Source organism: Odontesthes bonariensis, chromosome 4 (genome assembly GCF_027942865.1).
Source record: "Odontesthes bonariensis isolate fOdoBon6 chromosome 4, fOdoBon6.hap1, whole genome shotgun sequence".
Taxonomy (NCBI): Eukaryota; Metazoa; Chordata; class Actinopteri; order Atheriniformes; family Atherinopsidae; genus Odontesthes; species Odontesthes bonariensis.
Genome location: NC_134509.1, coordinates 19,901,980 through 19,921,443, shown reverse-complemented (window position 1 = coordinate 19,921,443; position 19,464 = coordinate 19,901,980). Strand labels below are relative to the sequence as shown.

Sequence of the window (19,464 nt, the reverse complement as noted above, 5' to 3'; positions counted from 1 at the left end):
TTATCCTGCTGGAAGCAGCCAACAGAAGATGGTACACTGTGGTCAGAAAGGGATGGAGATATCTTATATACACACACATATATATATATCTATAGATATATATCCGTTAACACACGGTAATCTTGTGTAGAAAGTTAATTTTACTAAAAAAAAAATTTAAAAAAGGGTCAATTTCAGGTAGCGTTTTTCCAATCTTCTACTGTCCAGTTCTGGTGAGCCTGTGTGGATTGTAGTCTCAGTTTCCTGCTGTCAGCGGACAGGAGCAGCACCCGGTGTGGTCTCCTGCTGCTGCAGCCCATCTTCTTCAAGGTTCCACCTGCTGTGCGTTCAGAGATGGTTTTCTGCATTCCTCGGTTGGAACGAGTGCTTATTGGAGTTACCGTCTGGCACCAACAACCACGCCACGTTCAAAGTCCCTTTTCTTCCCCGTTCTGATGCTCGGTTTGAACTGCAGCCAGTTGTCTGGACCACCTCTACATGCCTAAATGCACTGAGCTGCAGCCATGCGAATGGCTGATTTGCTGTTTGTGTTAACAGGTAATTAAACAGTTTTTCCTGATAAAGTGAGTGTATGTTTACGTCTTTACTGGGACTAAACTTTTTTTATTTGGAATACGTTGAAGGAATTAAATGCAAAAATAGAGGTCTTAGGTTCACACAGTCTACAGAGAAATAAGTCTCAGTAAATATAAGACCTCAGTGTATTTTGGACAGTCGGGGTACCTCTGTACACAAGCAAGACTAATTCCTGTGTTCAGTTTCCTGACCAAAAAAGAACTAATCAAAAGCAGAGCTGAGAACTTTGCATAAATCTGGAAATTAATTTGTTTTCCTATCGTCTGGGTTTCTTATTGTGGACTTTTTTTCACATCCACTTGTTCCACTTGTTAAAGCGCTCCCTAAAATCTGAGCAGCTGGTGAAATCTCACAGTGTAAACAAAAGGCCTGGCCACATCACGGGACGACGGGTTAAGTATGTCAGAATCAGCTCTAAAAGCTAAATACATGAGCTTTGTTTAAGCTTTTCTTGGTTGTGGTAAAATCCACAGAAACACAATCAATTTTACAGAGATATTTTTAGTTTCTGTGACTGACCCAACATTCGATTCCACACTTTAACCACCAGGAGGACTCCTCTCCCAAACATTCCTCTGAAAACTGGGCTCCAGGCCAGACCACGGTCACCACAGCGCCCTGTAATTTCTCTCCCCTTGCAGGACTAAGTGGAGCCAGCTCTGTTAAAGCCACAAACTCTCTGAGCTTTGAGTCAGGTAAAAACACTGTTACACAACATGAGTTGGCGATGAACTCTGTGGAATTCAAGCTGGCGATGCTCAGTTTGAACCAGGAGAAGACAGGGAAAGCTATTAGAGTCTCGACAACTGACCAGAAGAGGAGAAACAAGTGTCATTTTTCTCTCAACATTAAACCAGATGCTGCAAACAGACAGAGTGAGGGGTTAAACAGCAACAGGCCCACAAACACTGCAGTCAATCCCAGAGAGGAAAATATTTTGAATATCAGAATTCTTATTTTCCAACCCTCTAACGAAACAATGATGGTTACATGCGGTCGACAGATGAAACGACGCCAGACGACAGTGTTTACGGAGCTCTCGTAGGATAGAGCAGCTTGTTTGGCTTTAAAGAGAAGAGATCCTGTTCTTCATCGTGTTTCTACGTTGTTTGTAACTAAGACTCTTATCTTATGGTCAATCTGACTGACCTATTGTCAGATTTTTTTTACTTTCATCTTTCTCAGCCATAACACTATAACAACCCACCAAATATCGATTAGGTTTCCCTTTTCCCACCAAAACAGCCCCGGTCAGTCAGGGCATGAACTCCTTTTGGAGCGCTCTATTCTGTGGAAGTGAAGCAGCAGATATGAAATGGGTCACTGGGAATACAGTTTGGGGTGTGCGTGGTCAGCAACAATGCTGTAAGTGATGCGTGTCAAAGTAAGGTTTTCCCAGCAGAACATTTCCAAAAGCATCCATCTGTTCACGCTGGCTTAGCATCTTTGCCAGATAAACTCCGACATCCACATTAGACCTGGCCACATTCATTATTGCTCCGTGGTCCACTTCTGATGTTCACATGTGCAATGAGGGTGCTTTCAGCAGTGGAAGCAGGTCAGCATTAGCACCCTGATTCCTCTGCAGCTGTGCAGCTCCATGAGCAACAAACCGATGCAGTGTGTCTTCCGACATCTTTCCATCAAAACCAGCTTAACTTTTTCAGCAGTTTGAGCTGCAGTTGCTCTTCAATCGGATCGGACAACACTGGCCAGCCTTCACTCTCCATGTGGCCGCACAGTGAGTCGGTCACTGGTTCACCCTTTTTTTTTCTTTGAACATCTTTTGGTAGGTTCTGATCACTGCAGTTTAGAACATAGCTATTGCACGCCAAGTAATTTGGTGTGTTATGACCAGAGGTGGGTAGTAACGAGTTACATTTACTTGAGTAAGTTTTTGAAAAAAATTATATTTCTAGGAGTAGTTTTAAATCTCTATACTTTTTACTTTTACTTGAGTAGATTTGTGAAGAAGAAACTGTACTCTTACTCCGCTACATTAGGCTACAATGAGCTCGTTACTTTTCTTCTTACCTCTTTGGTATTCTACGCCTCATTATTTTTATCCCCTGCGTACGCCTCATTTTAATGCTTTATTTTGACAGAGAGAGAGACTTCTGCCAAAGGCTCTACCAGGTGACTGTTTCACCAATCAAACGTAGCCGTGCAGTCTCATCACGTGACCATACTCAATCTCAGCGGCAGGACGGGTTAGCTATTTTGTAATTAATTAATTCATTTAAATTTATTTTATCAATTGGATGAACTCTAATTTGCCTAAAGATGATTATTTTGTATTTTTGTCTGTCTGATTGAATGCTTGTGTTAACAAATAAATCAGACGTTACTCAAAATTTACTCAGTACTTGAGTAGTTTTTTTTACTCTTACTCAACTAATTATTTGGATGACTACTTTTTGGCTACTCTACCCACCTCTGGTTATAACAACACTTTTCTGTGCTTCTGCGTGTCATTTTACGCTATGTATTCTGAGGAAATGACGCCCTGTCTTCTACCTTTACCCCAACCCTATATCACGGTATGTACAGTCATTTTAATGGTATGTAGTGTGATAGGAGGAGACCCTAAGTCATACTGAACCCCAACACTAACGGCGAAAATATGACACGCCAGAAGCTTAAAATGCGTAGAAATGAGTGACAAACAGAAGGTGCTGAAAGTGGTGTGCTTTTCATACACATTGCCATGAGAGCACGGCGCTGTCATGTAATGACTCCTGTTTTTCACTTCACGTCAGTGGTCATAATGTTATGGCTGATTGGTTTACGTCCCATAGCTATTCCTTTGATGCCCATCTTATGAGAGTATCTACCTCTGCGTCTAATAATGGAGCATTACCTGCTTAGTTTATTTTGACTGTAAGGCCTCATAAGATATTTACTCAACCATTGAAAGAAGTAGAAACATAGTTTTTACTTCTTGTCAGGAGGTTGGCACTGAGTTATGAGAATAGAAATGAAGAAACACAGCCAGCGGAGAAGACATGGAAAATTCCTGAGCTGCAGAGTGAAGGTCAGCGAGTAGGAGAGTTTTAAACAACTGGATCTGAGCCAAGAAAGTTGTGGAGCAGCCGATGACTTCTGTAGGAAAATGATTGAAATCCAGGAAAGCACTTAACAACAAAAGTTTGTGTTTCTCTGACTTTTATGGAGCATAATTCATCTGCGTTTGTTTCCACTCTTTATCCATTTAATGCTCTCCTCATTACACGGGATGCAGAGGGAGACAGACAGAGGCAGAGCTGCAGATCTCATGCACAAACACACAGAAGCTCCTTTAAGATTGTGCATGTGTGGAGGCAAGTGATTCTCTGCATGGACTGCTGTTAAAGCCATGGATGGAGTCAGTGGGAAACTATGCGTTTGGTTTCGACAGACACATACAGAGACTGCTTTCACAGGGTTGGTGAGGATGGAAAACGCTGCAAAGGACGTTAAAAGTAAAAATATTGTCTCTCTCTTCTAAATGAGGTGGATATATTGGCTTTAAAGGCTTAGTTGTGATTAATTACTCTGTGTGAGACAACAACAAGCTGTAAAGATCTGGTGACAACTGTAACCTTCATCTTATCAGCTTCTAAGAAGTCAAACAAGACTCCATTTTGTGCAGGCAGCCCTGCTTTTTTATATATGTATATATATATATATATAGTATAATACCTTTGTACAATGTAGTAACTGCAGTCAAGTAGACTCTAATATCAATTAAAATATATTCCATGCTCCAAAATCGTGGAGACAGAATGTGTCACAGACAAAAAGCAACAACAGCAGCAGTGCTAAAAGCTGATTTTCCACTTTATTCAGAAGTTACTCCAAATCATTCCCACAGCACAGAAAGTTCTCTGTTCAGGAAATTTCTGAACATCAAATACATCAAATGAGCCAGAAGTTCATAAGATCATGTTAGTGAATACAGCTCATTTTGCAATACAGTAGTCAAAAAACCGTCTAACATCTGACATTTGAGTTGGCATTCAGTTCTGCATTAAAATACTTTTATTTTAACAGATTTTTATCGACTCTGGCTCTGATCAACACTTATTGAAATACAACACCTTGGTGCCCTCAGGGCTACAAGAGTGGACACACATAACTTTTTCTTTACAGAGACACATTTTCTCTGACCACAACGTCTCACACGGAGGCTCCGTAACTAACAGCAACAACACGTGGTCAAAAAGAGACGAGATTGATCCATTTCATCGCCTTCAAGACAGTTGGATGCTCACTCAGTCCAGCATCGTGGGGCTAACATTCACAGACCAGTTAAAAACAATGAACTTGTATAATTATCTCCAAGAGTTGTGATAATGAGAAACTGTGCTCCAACTGAGTAATTCCATCCCTTTATGTTGTTGCAGCCTATGGGCTTGTAATTTGAGAGGTAGTGGTAGTTAGCGCAGTTAGCATCTGGAGCTAAAACTATGCGGTTTTAAATTCTTGAACGGCAAATTTAGAGATTTGCTTCAAAATACTGAACCAATTTAAACAAAATTAAGTAAACTGAACTGAATAAGATATTGAAAACCCCAAAGAGAAATTACAGAGCTGCAGTGTTGATTATAAATCTGTTAAAATATATATGAGAAATGTTTTGCCTCATTTCTGCAGCAGATGATCTCGCCCCTCACGCTATAACGTGATAATACTAGAGCCATCTGCTGTAGCTACTTACCTACTGTATGTTGCCTTTGTGACAGAAACTATGATGCATGGATGAACTGAATTGAACCGTGGGTGTTAGAAGGCTACTTGTGAACTCATTCACACTCAAAGTATAAATTTTTACGATGGGCCAAGTTTAACAGGTTGTATGTTGGTGGTTAAAGGACTGCATGTGTTAATAAAACCAATGTTACAAGAGTTGTGTTTTTTTTGGTTGCTTTCCTAAACAGCCATTTTGATGGAGAGCTAATGATCACAATCACTACTTGGGATGTGCACAACTAATTGATTATGGCGAAGCATCGCTGGGTTTTACTCAACTGGATAACAAAGCCGAATGCACATCATGCGGGATGAAGCTAGCACATCATGCGGGATGAAGCTAGCACATCATGCGGGATTAAGCTCACACATCATGCGGGATGAAGCTAGCACATCATGCGGGATGAAGCTAGCACATCATGCGGGATGAAGCTCACACATCATGCGGGATGAAGCTCACACATCATGCGGGATGAAGCTAGCTCATCGTGCGGGATGAAGCTCACACATCATGCGGGATGAAGCTAGCTCATCATGCGGGATGAAGCTCACACATCATGCGGGATGAAGCTAGCACATCATGCGGGATGAAGCTCACACATCATGCGGGATTAAGATCACACATCATGCGGGATGAAGCTAGCTCATCATGCGGGATGAAGCTCACACATCATGCGGGATGAAGCTCACACATCATGCGGGATTAAGCTCACACATCATGCGGGATGAAGCTAGCTCATCATGCGGGATGAAGCTCACACATCATGCGGGATGAAGCTAGCTCATCATGCGGGATGAAGCTCACACATCATGCGGGATGAAGCTAGCACATCATGCGGGATGAAGCTAGCACATCATGCGGGATGAAGCTAGCTCATCATGCGGGATGAAGCTAGCTCATCATGCGGGATGAAGCTAGCACATCATGCGGGATTAAGCTCACACATCATGCGGGATTAAGATCACACATCATGCGGGATGAAGCTAGCTCATCATGCGGGATGAAGCTAGCACATCATGCGGGATTAAGCTCACACATCATGCGGGATGAAGCTAGCACATCATGCGGGATGAAGCTAGCACATCATGCGGGATGAAGCTCACACATCATGCGGGATGAAGCTCACACATCATGCGGGATGAAGCTAGCTCATCATGCGGGATGAAGCTCACACATCATGCGGGATGAAGCTAGCTCATCATGCGGGATGAAGCTCACACATCATGCGGGATGAAGCTAGCACATCATGCGGGATGAAGCTAGCTCATCATGCGGGATGAAGCTCACACATCATGCGGGATGAAGCTAGCACATCATGCGGGATGAAGCTCACACATCATGCGAGATGAAGCTCACACATCATGCGGGATTAAGCTCACACATCATGCGGGATGAAGCTAGCTCATCATGCGGGATGAAGCTAGCTCATCATGCGGGATGAAGCTCACACATCATGCGGGATGAAGCTAGCACATCATGCGGGATGAAGCTAGCACATCATGCGGGATGAAGCTAGCACATCATGCGGGATGAAGCTAGCTCATCATGCCGGATGAAGCTAGTCATCATGCGGGATAAAGCTCACACATCATGCGGGATGAAGCTAGCTCATCATGCGGGATGAAGCTAGGACATCATGCGGGATGAAGCTCACACATCATGCGGGATGAAGCTAGCTCATCATGCGGGATGAAGCTAGCTCCCCACGGTTCTACCACTGCGTGAGGACTCACGTACTAAACCGTCACAAAAATGACTGATTTTATTGTTGCTAAACGATCGTGTGACAGCGGACGACGGGAACAAATAACTGCTTTGGTGGTTAATGTTTGTTTAATGATGACATCACAACTAATCGACTTTAATTGGGTTGATTTGTCGACATCAAAAATCACTGAATCGGTACCCATCTCTGCAGTGACCACTTAACAAAAGGCAGTTCTCTTTAACTCTTTTACCTGACAACAGGATTAACAGGTTAACTTGTGTTATCTTACTGAACAGATTCTCTCCCTCCTCAGCCTTCATCTTTCCATCTTGTTAGGGGAAGCATTGAATTTGTGGCTTGACCTTGACCAATAGTATTCATTTCAAGGCAATAAATGCAGCAATTCACATCGTAAAATCTGTCGCGAAACAAACCTCTAAAAACATTTATTTGTTCAGTCTTTTCATGAGGATTTACAAACTATTCTGAGTATTATTTTCTAGCTAAGACTGATTAGCTGCGGGACACTTTAAATGACACCGTTACAAAGATCTTGGTGAAAAACAGCCAGTGTAAGTTTAGAGTTCGGTTTCAGAGTAGAGCCCATGCATTTCTGTGTATTGCTCAACTTCAACAGAGGGGTTGGAGTCTCCAATTAATCCAATGCAGCTGCGACACGGTCCAGGACTTTGACACAAAGTAGAATCTCGAGGCATGAAAACAGATGAAAACAGATGTAGTGCAGTTTGTTAAATCTCCAGAAATAGATAAAATGTTTTAGTGAAAGAATGACGATAACATCTGTCGTTGCACAACAAAAAAAGAAAAAAAAAAGAGTTGTTTTTGTTGTGTGCAAGAGAGATGTGGACAGCAATGTGTGTGATGCGTGACTGGTGGAAAAGACCAGAGGAAGCAGAGGGAAGATGCGTGATGAAAGGCATTAAACAAAGAGAAGGGCGGGTGTAGGAGTCCTGAGAGAGTATTTGAGAGGCTGAAAGCAAGTGCAGACGGCATTATTCATTTCCAGCTCTGCTTTGAGAGGCAGCACAAAGTGAGGGGTAATCTGTCAAAACATCTCTTCATTTTAACAGTTAATCACTCAATACTGCCATGCTGCCTTCAGGAGACTGTGCCAATCTACCAGCCGAGTGATTTAGCTGTTGAGTATCTGACAAGACCTGAAGCAAAATTCAAGGTGATAGAAGAGCGTCACCCCCGGATTCAACCGGATGGCGTCGCTTCACGTTCACGTCGCCTTCATGTCACACAGGAAACATTACAGAAGGAAGTAGTGTCAACTCTACCCGAGATTAGTATCTCAGATGCCGGGCACATGTGTGTAAAAGTCCAGAGGCGAGGTTTATTAAAAGGTGATCCGTGTTGGAAAAAATGTCTAAAACATCACACAGACTTCCACAAATAAACAGAAAATATCTGTGACGTTTTATCTTTAAAAAAAAAAAAAAAACTCTTCTACTATGCAGCCGAAATACACAACTGAGAAACTTTAGGGGCGGACCAGACTTTCCTGTAATACCACTTTGGACTACTAGATGGAACATGAGTCACCGTAGGGCCTAGGCGAGTTCAGCTGGCGGCAGCATACGGACAAACAGCTAACAGAGCATAGAGATGTGTGACGTGAGTGAAAAGCAGAGTAATTACAACAATACCAGAAGATCCGTGGAAGCGAACATTACTTTTAACACCGTCCCATCCCACAAAGAAACCACATACAGCAGCAAAGAAATGAAATAATGGGTAAATATCAGGCACACGGTCGATAGGGCGCTGATCCCCCTCTGTTTGGTACGTGCATCTTCCCAGGAAAGCAAACAATTTGTGTTTCCACTTATTTAATGCTTGCTGTATCAAACTAAAATTAAACAGAACTCAAATAGTTACTTGACGCACTGTGGGTTTCTGGTTTGAGCAGTAAGAAGGTCCAAAAACGTCAAAATGTAGTTCATCGTGGGTTTTATTCCGACTTTGCAGGCAAAACAGAACATGACAAGCTTCATGAGATCCCTTCTTGCCTCTCCTGCTCTGATTCCCGTGGCTTGCTTCCGCTTGCCTCACCTGTTCACCCACTGATTGACGAACTGACAACTGAAACTGCTAACTGGTAAAAAAAAAAAACATGTGACCACCCAAGTCCGCCCAGAGCTCCCTACATAAATACTTGGGAAAGTATTTATGTGAAACGCCCACTTCCCAAACAAAAAATTAATTAAATTAATTACAAACCAATTTATCCTAAACAACTCAAATTAAACAAAAAATGCTAATTATCAACCAAAAACTAAGCAAATAATATAAAATAAATCTAAATTCTATGGCTTAACTAGAAATAAAGAAATAGCTCCTACACTTACCTTAAAGAAGCTGCCGCTCCTGATGGTGAGGCCACAGGGGGGGGTCCCAGGTGGTTCGCTGTATGCCTTGTAGTCAGTCATTCTTATGTCTGGGAAGGCATCTGTCGAGGTTGGAGCTCTATGGGTGAAAAACACGCTTTGGTTCAGACACTTCAGCTGTGGTGCAGCCAGAGGAAATTCTTGCTTTGGCCACAGTCTGTATTATGGAGGTGCTGTCCTGCTGGAATGCTTTCATTGTGACCGACTCTTCTTTCATCATCCTCACCTCGCCTCTCCTTCCACCTTCTTAACTCTCCTGATCTCAGATAACTGGCTCAATCACTCGTATTTGGCCTGAGCCGCGGTCTGCTCGGTATCCATCTCTGTTTTTCTTCATATTTTCACCCTCTTCATTCCTATATTCTGTTCTCATGTCTGCATAATTAACTTTCCATCTCAGACAGCCTTTATTCCAGCACAGCTGCCTTCCTTCCCCACCCACCCTAAAAGAAAGTTTTAAAACTTTTATAATCCGTAACGCGAATCTGGGAAAAAATAAACGACCTGTGGTATTTGACCAGTATGACTTGTTTTTCTGTGTGAACTCCAATCGTCTCCTCTTTCTTTTTGTTTCTCGAGTTTGTTTCTCTTTTAATTATCTTTATCTTTCCGTCCAACTTCGACTCATCCCTCTCTCGGATTCCTCTCCCTCTCAGCCAGCCTGAAACTATTAGGCCAGTCCTTCCCTTCCTGGCACTGGATCACAGTCCTCCAGAGCGAGGGAATTGCTCCATTTGTCCACACGAGCACTTTCATCTCACAAAAAGAGGAAGCCATCACACCCCCACCCCATCACTATTGCAGACTGGGGGAGAAGAAAAGAGCATTGATAAATGTGGCACAAAGTTCACAGGGTCAGGTCAGGTCAGGATGATGCACTTTGCAGTAGTTGCAATAACGCCTGCTGTGGCATTTAAACCATAAGCTATGCATAATTATAATTTTTTTTCCGAATTAAAAAGAGCAAAAAAAAAATCCACATTTTCAAGTGGAAGTTACTCAAATGTCTGCATGTCACGTGACGGGCCCAGGGAGAAATATTCCATTTGTTAAATAGAATGCTTTTAAAACTTTTTAGGTCATTGTTTTGGTTTTGTGCCACATTGTGTCACCGTTCTGAGTAACAGCAGCCTCAAATGAAGGAAATACATAAAGGCTTTCAAGTCTCAAAACTGAGTGGATCCCCAGAGACCCCCCGAAATGAAGCAAAGACTTTATAGAGGTGCTCACACTTACTGATGATCAAGTGCAAACTTAATCTCTTCGGTCCTCTTAAAGCAGCAAGGGTGGACTTTGTTTTCCATACTCTGCTTCTGCATTTCGTCTTCGTCTTTGTTCAATAAATAAGGACACAGTATAAAATATGTCACCCGTTGTAGTAAATCTGAGGCTGTGTTTACCTCGTTTTAAACGACTTTTTTTTTCTATGCCCTGATGATATATTTGAACCTTATATTTGGATGGACTTGCTTTTTCACACGACCGTACATACATGTAACAGTTAAGCAAAAGGTCGGGAGTGGAAAACACATTATGTTCATATGTTTCCATTTGTAGGCAACTGGAACTGGAAGTGCCCATTTCCTCTTTACTTCAGGACTCCAACACTGTTTCTTCCCCCTCAATTTTCCATATTCTTGCAAATATCAAAACAATATGAAGCTTTAAAAAAATAAATATTTTTATATAAAGGATTAAAAAAAAGTGGCTTTCGTTTACAGTCCGAAGAAACTGCAGTGAGGTCAAATGAATGCTGACCACGATCTGTGTATAGTCTGCACCCTTTTCCTGACCGTCTCAAACTAGAACTGATAGTCTGAGCTGTGAAGGTTTCAGTTCCACAAACCGAACAAGGTGCAGATAAACAAAGACAGAGACGAGAACATGAACTCTACTGAGGACTGAAAACCAGTCGGAGATGATTCTTTGTCTGATACGGTCAGCCATGCCAATAACAACCATACAAATGAGGTGAATAGAATGTTTCCAAACACAGAAACCTCTGGGCCTCAGATGAATCAGAGGAAACAACATAACCTCCTGCTGCAGCTTCTCTGCACAGCTGCAGTCAGCAGAAACGACTGTGTTCTAAACCGTCATCCTCGGTCAGTGCTCAGAAATGACTGCGGTCCAATTCTTTTCATGGTCCAAACTGGACTTTTACACTCTCTTGATCTCAATAATAAATCATCTCCTTTACAGTAAAAATCTCTGAGCTGTTTAACCTTCTCCTGCATGAAAATAAGCTCTTAACACGAACCCTTAAAACAACTTATTCCTCCTTAAATTGATTTATTTTACTTGCAGCTGAGGCTCCTATAAAGTGGTGGGAACATATTGCATTACTCAATTCTCTCAAGCATCTCTTATCCATTGAACTGAAGGTTGCTCATTTTCTAAAATCGGTTATCGGCCTTTATACGTTATTGGTTTCTGTTTAAAATCTTCACTCGATAGCTTGTTATAAAGTAAGAGATCCATGATTATCTACGAATATATAACGTGCAAATATCCTGCTGAAGGGATTTCTGGCAGCCGTATCAATGGTCAAACTTTTGTATAATAATACATAATAATGTGATTTCTTAAATTAAGGGTTAGGGTTAAACTTCTGCTTCTCTATATTCCTCTTAGGAGCAGGAATGAATCAACAGTTGGCCGGAAAGGTTTGTTTACATTGGTGCAATGTCAGCTGATAAAGATGACACATGGTCAGGAAACTCCTGCAAAACACAGATAATCTGTTGGTTTCTGTTGTTGCTTCCTGAGAATAAATTGGTTCACTGCGAAACACATAATTAAACCAGACTGTTGCCCTTCTGCCATATCAGGCTAAAATTAGAAATCAGCAACATGTCCTGAATTCGTCATTTTTTAAAGGCTATTAAATTGAACTGTGTTTAAAAGATGAGGAAGAGCAGTTTTTGCAATGACATCATTATGAAAAAAAGTCTCTAATTCTAAATAACGTCCATTTGATGAGGTCATACGACTCGAAGCAAAGGGCCTTGCTAAGATCTACAAGTCCCACGTAATAGATGTTTAAACGTTAGAATAAAAACTGTCTTGAGCTTCATGTTTCCTTTACGCCAACATCTGGCCTAAAGATAAAAATAAACTTTGTGTTCTTGATGGTAATTTGGAGTTTGTCACTTCCCAGAGAACATTAACCAACTTTACACCCAATGAAATGCCTGAAATGATGGGCTTTGAATGATCTGGCCACTGAAGCTGTCCAATCACAGCGGACCAAGATGTCTGTCAATGGGAGCCGTCTGTCCAACACTTTGTGATTTAGGTACGCAAAGTAAAGAAAGTTTACAGCCGTTTTCTTTTTAAAAGATACAAGAAAAACAGCACAGAGCAAAAAGTAAATGTTAGCCGACTTTACGGTCTAATCACGGATACTCTGCTGACTTTAATTAGGGAAATCCTGCAGTTCAACCACATTTACAGATGGATTTTAGCCATACTTATTTAATATTGTGAGCTGAAATCGGCCAGTCATACCTCATACAGAGGTTAACAACACAGACCGTATTAAACAAAGCCACTATGATGTCATTCACTGGTTTGTGGGTTTGTGTTTTGGAGCCTCGAGTTTAGTGTTTTGTCAGCAGGACATCATGGTTATTACAAAGTTCTGCAAAAAACCAAACGGCCTCAGAGCACATGGAACACTTTGGAAACTCCCTCCATGCACTTGTTCCTCTTCTTGTTTCTTTACAGTGAGGCGTGTCTCAGTTGATCATCATCTACAGTTCAGAGGAAGGTCTGTATATCCCAGGCAGACATATTTCTTAAGAAATTGCTAGATGAGCACTACATGCTTCTCCTAATCTAAAACATTTCCTGTAAAAACAGAAGCTACAGAGGCCGTCCCACCCCAAAACAGCCCAGTCTGCTCTGATTGGTCAACTCCACGGGCCTGATCAGGAACCGCCCCCCATTATATGCCTCCGAGTGCAGGATGAGTCATCTGCATCTGCGGGAAATGACAAACACCTACAAAATGATTTGTTTGTCATTGTCAGGTTAGATAATGGTGTTTAGGTGGTCATTAAAAAAATAAAAACTCTTTAAACATCCATATTAATCTCGTGCGCAAGCGGCATCCAACTGGTGTTCATTCGTGCTGTCGGGAGAACATTAAGAGCTGCTTTGTATGTTCATTGGGAGCTCCAGGGAGGAGGCCAACGGGCTCCATGCTGCTGTCAGAGCAGCAGAGCTCAGGGAGGGGGCTGCAGGCAGCTGTATAAACAACCCACTGCAGATAAGAAATCCCACATGTGGGTCATGTTATTGCCCTGAAGCAAACCAGATGATGCTGTGGGTGTGTGCGTCCACAGGAAACAGGGAAAAAGATATAGACTTAGAGCTCATTTCATTTGAGAGCCACACGCTTACAGCAGGCCAAAGCAGTTAATCCAACACGGTCCACTGAATTTATGTGTGTGTGTGTGTGTGTGTTTGTTTGTTGTTGCAGAGCAGAATTTGGGTCAGTGGTTCTTGCTGAGTCGACCTGAGCGGGTTGGCCCATGTTGTATTGGTTAAGACGACTTCAAAAATCTTATCACTCTATGCCTTTTTTCCCCCTCGACGCCAGGATGGACTGTTTGGATTGTGTGAAATGTTTATGGGTCTCCTGTCAGTCAAACACCATCCCGACCAACACCCTGACCTCTAATCACAGCTTCCAAAGTCTCATAATAGAAAACTGCGAACGCTTCATACGATCGCCAAACATATCACACTACATTTATAATACAGAGCGCCTCTGGAATAAATCATGGTTAGAAACTATGTCAGGCACCAGCACCGCCCTGCTGCCACAACTTTCCACACTGAAGGTCAGCTGGCAGAAACCTGGGCTGTTTTCTCTGGGCTGCTCCCATTTGAATAAGCTCCAGAACCAAGCTGAGACATGAGAGGAAGGGAATGTCTGGATTTTTTCAGCCTTAAGTGAAAGAAAGGCATGTGGACGATGAAGCAGACAGTGGGGGAAGGGACATTCAAAATGATGACAACTTTCATGTGTGGACAATAAATATGAAGCCATCTCCAGCAGCTGGCACAATTAGCTTTGATTAAGACTTGCTGTGACAACTCAACCCCAAAAACTCTGGAGATAACATGACAGACCTGCATCTGGGTTGCTTCGCCCATTTGCACGAGCTGAGATGTTTAAAAAAAAAAAAAAAAAAAAAAGTTGCAACCACCACCTGCCCTCTGTTGATCCTGGGATAGGACAGAAAAAAGGAACCCTGGTGGCACAAGTTATGTCTTTATGTCTATTATGTTAAAGGCAGCGTTTCTGTTGGGATCTGTGAGCAGGGGAACCCCCTTTGCTTCGATCCCCAACTGCAGTCGGGTTGTGTTATCCTGGTTTGGAAAAGCTCGATTTTGTATGATTTCGGTCGCACTAAAATGTTTAAATGCATTTTAAAAGCCCCGTTTTGGTCAGACTAACTAATTTGAAAGAAAGAAAGAAAGAAAGAAAGAAAGAAAGAAAGAAAGGCCAAAGAACATTTTGGCCTACCGATGAGGTCTGACGGTGCAGATGATGCACTAAACAATCGTTCAGCAATGCTCCAGACATCCCTGCTGCTACCTCTGTGTAAAAGAGCCATAAGGAAGGGTTGCACGCTGGATTGATGGTGGTATGATGGTATAATAATATAATACACACACACAGATGTACACAATAAGATAATCATCGGTTTGAAAACCATACATTTCTGCAATCCAAGTGAAAAAAACACAACCTCTGACCAAAAACCTTTAGTTTCTACAAAAGTAGTTCCCTCATCAAACCCAGCTTGTGGGGGAGAAGCTGCCTTATTTAAAGATACATTCCAGTGTAAAGAGATCTCATTTGGCGATTTCACTTCTTTTGAATATCTGAGTTTTATTTTAAAGGGTGTTCCTAGAATCCTGTTCTTAAAGGGGAACTCCGGGGCATTTGAAGCGTGTTTCCATTGCTAGAGGTTGTCAAATACTTCTAGTAGGACACAGAGAGGTCCAGATCTGCGCTCCCTGTGTGGAGATCGCTCTGTCCGCACAGCCTGTCATGCGAGGCTAATACGTGGTGGCTAAGGGGCAAGCGCTAACCTTTCCACGTAAAACAACAACTTGCACACTGCAGAAACGTCACACCACTTTATAACCCATCCGACAATAAAGTCACAAGCCTTACCATCAAAACCATATGCATGGTTCTCACATTACTGGCATGGGGACGTTACAAAACAACTTTATAAACAGCATGTAACTCACCGGCTGGTTGTAGGCTCGCGCATGTGAAAGCCCAAAAGAGTCGATGGACGATAATCCCATATACAAAACTATTATCTTCTCTAGAAAAACTACGTTCAAGTATTTAAAACATTACAACAATATTACTGGGCATGTATTGTAATGTTTCTGCTGGGGATGCGCTCTGCCGGCTGGAGATGCGAGGGAGGGGGTACACGGGAGTGGCTGTCTAGAGCAGGGGTTCCCAAACTTTTCCATGCCAAGGCCCTCCAAACAGTATTAGCTTCTGGACGGGGACCCCCTTTGCAAACCACAGACAATGCTACAAAATATGTAAAGAAACATCAACTTTTAGAACGTATTTTCTTTCTTTTATTCACGGACAGTAGCTTGCCGTGTGAATGCAGCCTGACTAAATGCTCCTTCTTTACGTCTGAAGAAGTCACCCGTTTTTTCGGACTCTGACGGATGTTTTTGTATCAAGTGACGCTGAAGTTTCGAAGGTTTTGAACACTCATTTGAGAGGGTCTCCAGACAGAGGACGCATTTCGGGTAATGGTGGCCATTTTTCTGTATGGCTGTAAAGCCAAACTTAATGTATGCTGCCTCATACTTCTTTCAGTTCTTTCAGTCAAAAATCTGTCCATTTTGGCTAGCTACCTACACGCTAGCTTGAGGAGCAGAGCAGCTTCAGAACAGGCGCAAACCGCCAGGTCTACGATGTTTTGACTGGCAGCCAATCAGAAAGACAAGCATGGCAAATAACATTTCGATATGATATATTATTATAAATTGTATTTTACAATACTGATTTTAAAAAAGTGACAATTTTTTATAATGATGTTTAAAAAAAATTGAATTCTATTTTTTTATTTTTGCGTTTTTTCTTATCTTCACTCCAATTTTCTGAGGCCCCCCTAGCGCCCCCCACTTTGAAAACCACTGGTCTAGAGCACGCAGGAGGCAGCACCGTGATGCAGAAATTACACCTTTTGCTGTTGTTCTTTACAACAACCTGGCTGAGAATAGCAGATGAGGGTTTTTATTGGGTTAATTAAGCCAATGCCTGTATCTGTACATTTCCACAAAGGCGGGTCTGCAGAAGGGAAAAACTCTCACCAGCACAGTGGCGGCAAATGCTCCGGGATATTTGCTGCCACATTCATACAGTAATAAACTGATGTTCCGGAGATATTCCGGCTGGGTGGAAAATCTCCACAAGAGGTTCAAACTAAACGTCTCCTGAACATTGAACTTCAGTGCATGTGTGAAAAGGGCTGCAAGATACAGGAAAAAAGCAGTGGCAGGCACCCAAAAGCCGTTTCTAAAGCCATCAGCAGCCTTTGATACGCTGAATCATAAATTTCTGCTGTAATGATTTCAACAGTCTGTTGGTATCAACGGTTACAGCTCTTGGATCAGGTCCCATCTGATGAGTATAAGATGGGTTTCTCTCTCCACTTACAGGGAAGTTTCTTTTCCTGCGTGCCATGACAGACTTTGTTGCCTTTGGGGTCTATTTTCAGGAAACATAATATTCTTTTATACTTTTTTTATTGATGATATCCGGCTCCAATTACCCATTAAGTTAGACAACAGAGCTGCTGCAGCCTTAAACCTGAATGAAGCTCAACTTCCTCTGTGTTACTGAAAATGAAACAGAAGTCATTTGCTTTGGAAAGTCTGACCTGTTCTGCAGCTCTGCTGGTTCTCTCGATCCTTTGCAGTTGCTCGGGGTGCGATTTCCGACATCTTTCGGCTAAGCAAGACCTGGACAAGTTACTAAACCCCATCTAATCTGTTTACATGCGCTGTACGGTGGTTTAGATCCGTCTTCTCGGCAAGGTCACCAGGAAATGGACAAGGTCAAGCTGATATTATAAGGCCCTCTGCTAAAACACAAGGTAAAGTACTTCTAACAGTCCGATGCATTCGCCTGTTCAGCCTATGATGTAAAGCACTTACAGACTGTAATCTTTCCCCACATTAGTGTGACAATCGAACTTTGAATAAACAGTAACAGCCCTTGATTGGTTAGCAATGCTGTGCATAACACCAAGGCAAAACAGAGGCAGAACTATGCTGGGAACCTTACATTGTTAGCAAAGCAGCTGGTCTGAGGGCCTATTTTCTCCATTTACTTCTGGTGCATTTCTGATGAACTTTTCAATCTGTGCAAGCCAGACGTCACAAACCAAACCTCCTTTCTATCCATTTGGTCAATTAAGAGGAATTTCTTTCAGTTGTTGATTATATCTCAAGACAAATTTTAGCTTTAGGAAGCAACTATCACACACAATCTAACTCTTTCTGTTCCTGTGGTTGACCAACGGTGTGATTTCATGCCCGGCTGCAGGACTACAGCTGCCATCGCTGTGGCTCCTGTGAAAGCATTCAGTGTTAACATCCCCCACAGGGACAGTTTATTCTAACGCCAGTAACTGGAGTGGCTGCTTCCCCGTCCAGACAAAATGACATCACTCCTTATAAACCTGCGGTGTTTTCAGTTCTGCCCTGAAGCTGCAGAGAGACACAGTTTCAACACTAAAGCTTTCTGAGGCAGCTGCAGAGAAAACCGACATCAGCAAACCCCCTACTCAAGGACTAATCAGCTTCATAACCCAAATCAGAAAAGCTGCAAGTTATTTTTCTTATTATTTAAATACCTTTCTGCTGATTCATTTCCCCATAACAGGATGTAATTGGAGCTCTTTGTGCCAAAAATCCTTGGTTTTACTGTGAAGCTAATCTCTTCAACAGATTCCACAGAGGCTTAAATGAGCAAACCAGCTCCTTTATTAGTCTAAAACACATCAACCAACTGCTCATTCAGAAAAGACAGGGAAGCAAGGGCTTCCCAGAACTGCAGAGGACAGCATGAATTCAGGTGCAGACATGTTTCTGAATGAAAACACTTGTCAAAAGGTGAAAGTAAGAATGAACAAGCTGCCACAGGATACTTTCAGGAGTTCCTAGAATTTGAAGCACAGACAGTAAAAATCTTCTGTGAGTTTTTTTTTTTTTTTATCATTTCATCTACAAAAATCATTAATTATTTACATTATTTCTAATCAAAAACAAATCTGCAATGTGGCACCTTCTCACAGGCTCATGCTGAGGGCATTTTCCTTTGTACTTTACGGTGTAGCCACTGCGAGACAGTTTCACTGGACCGTTATGGGTGTAAAAGGTTTCCCAGCAAAGATGTTTATCCCCGTTAGAAAAAGAACCTTCAATGACATTTTTCCATTAAATAGTACTGAACGGTACGATATGACTTGGCCCACTTTTTTTTGGGGGGGGGGGTTCTATTGTATATAGTACCATGTAAGTAATAATATCTGATAATTTTGTTGGAGAAATTCATTCATTATGTCACAAACATAAAAGTGCATTAAGGAACTGATTAAAGGGACATTTCCATTTTTTTGGAGTAGGATTGTGTGAGGTACTTGCAAGTAATTATCATCTTTTCCTCAGTCGACAGCAGTCAGAGAGCTCCGAGTTTGGAGAATCAGAAACATTTTCGACAAAGGAGCCAAAGTTAAAATCTACCGACAAGAAGGCCACCAGAACTCAAACCTGAAAAACATTAAAGCGGTTCAAACAAACACTGTATGTACGTGGTTCTACACAGAGCAGGACACAAGGCAGAGCCACTAACACGGGTGATGATGCGGATGTGACTAAACAACAGTCTGGTGCAATAACAGCGTGGTGTAAAACTATTTATTTATAGCAGTCGCTTGAATTCTTCTGGGCAGGTCTTCTGCTATAAT

At 42.1% G+C, this 19,464-nt stretch overlaps 1 protein-coding gene across 2 annotated transcripts in view; it reads right to left on the bottom strand.

Moving 5' to 3' along the window:
* LOC142378635 (ras and Rab interactor 2-like) overlaps positions 1-19,464 on the bottom strand; it is a 46,852-nt gene that overhangs the window by 25,573 nt on the left and 1,815 nt on the right. For both annotated transcript variants that reach the window (XM_075463364.1, XM_075463363.1), the window contains exon 2: positions 9,392-9,509. In XM_075463364.1, coding sequence (XP_075319479.1) covers positions 9,392-9,509 — 118 coding nt within the window. The remainder of the gene's footprint in view (positions 1-9,391; positions 9,510-19,464) is intronic.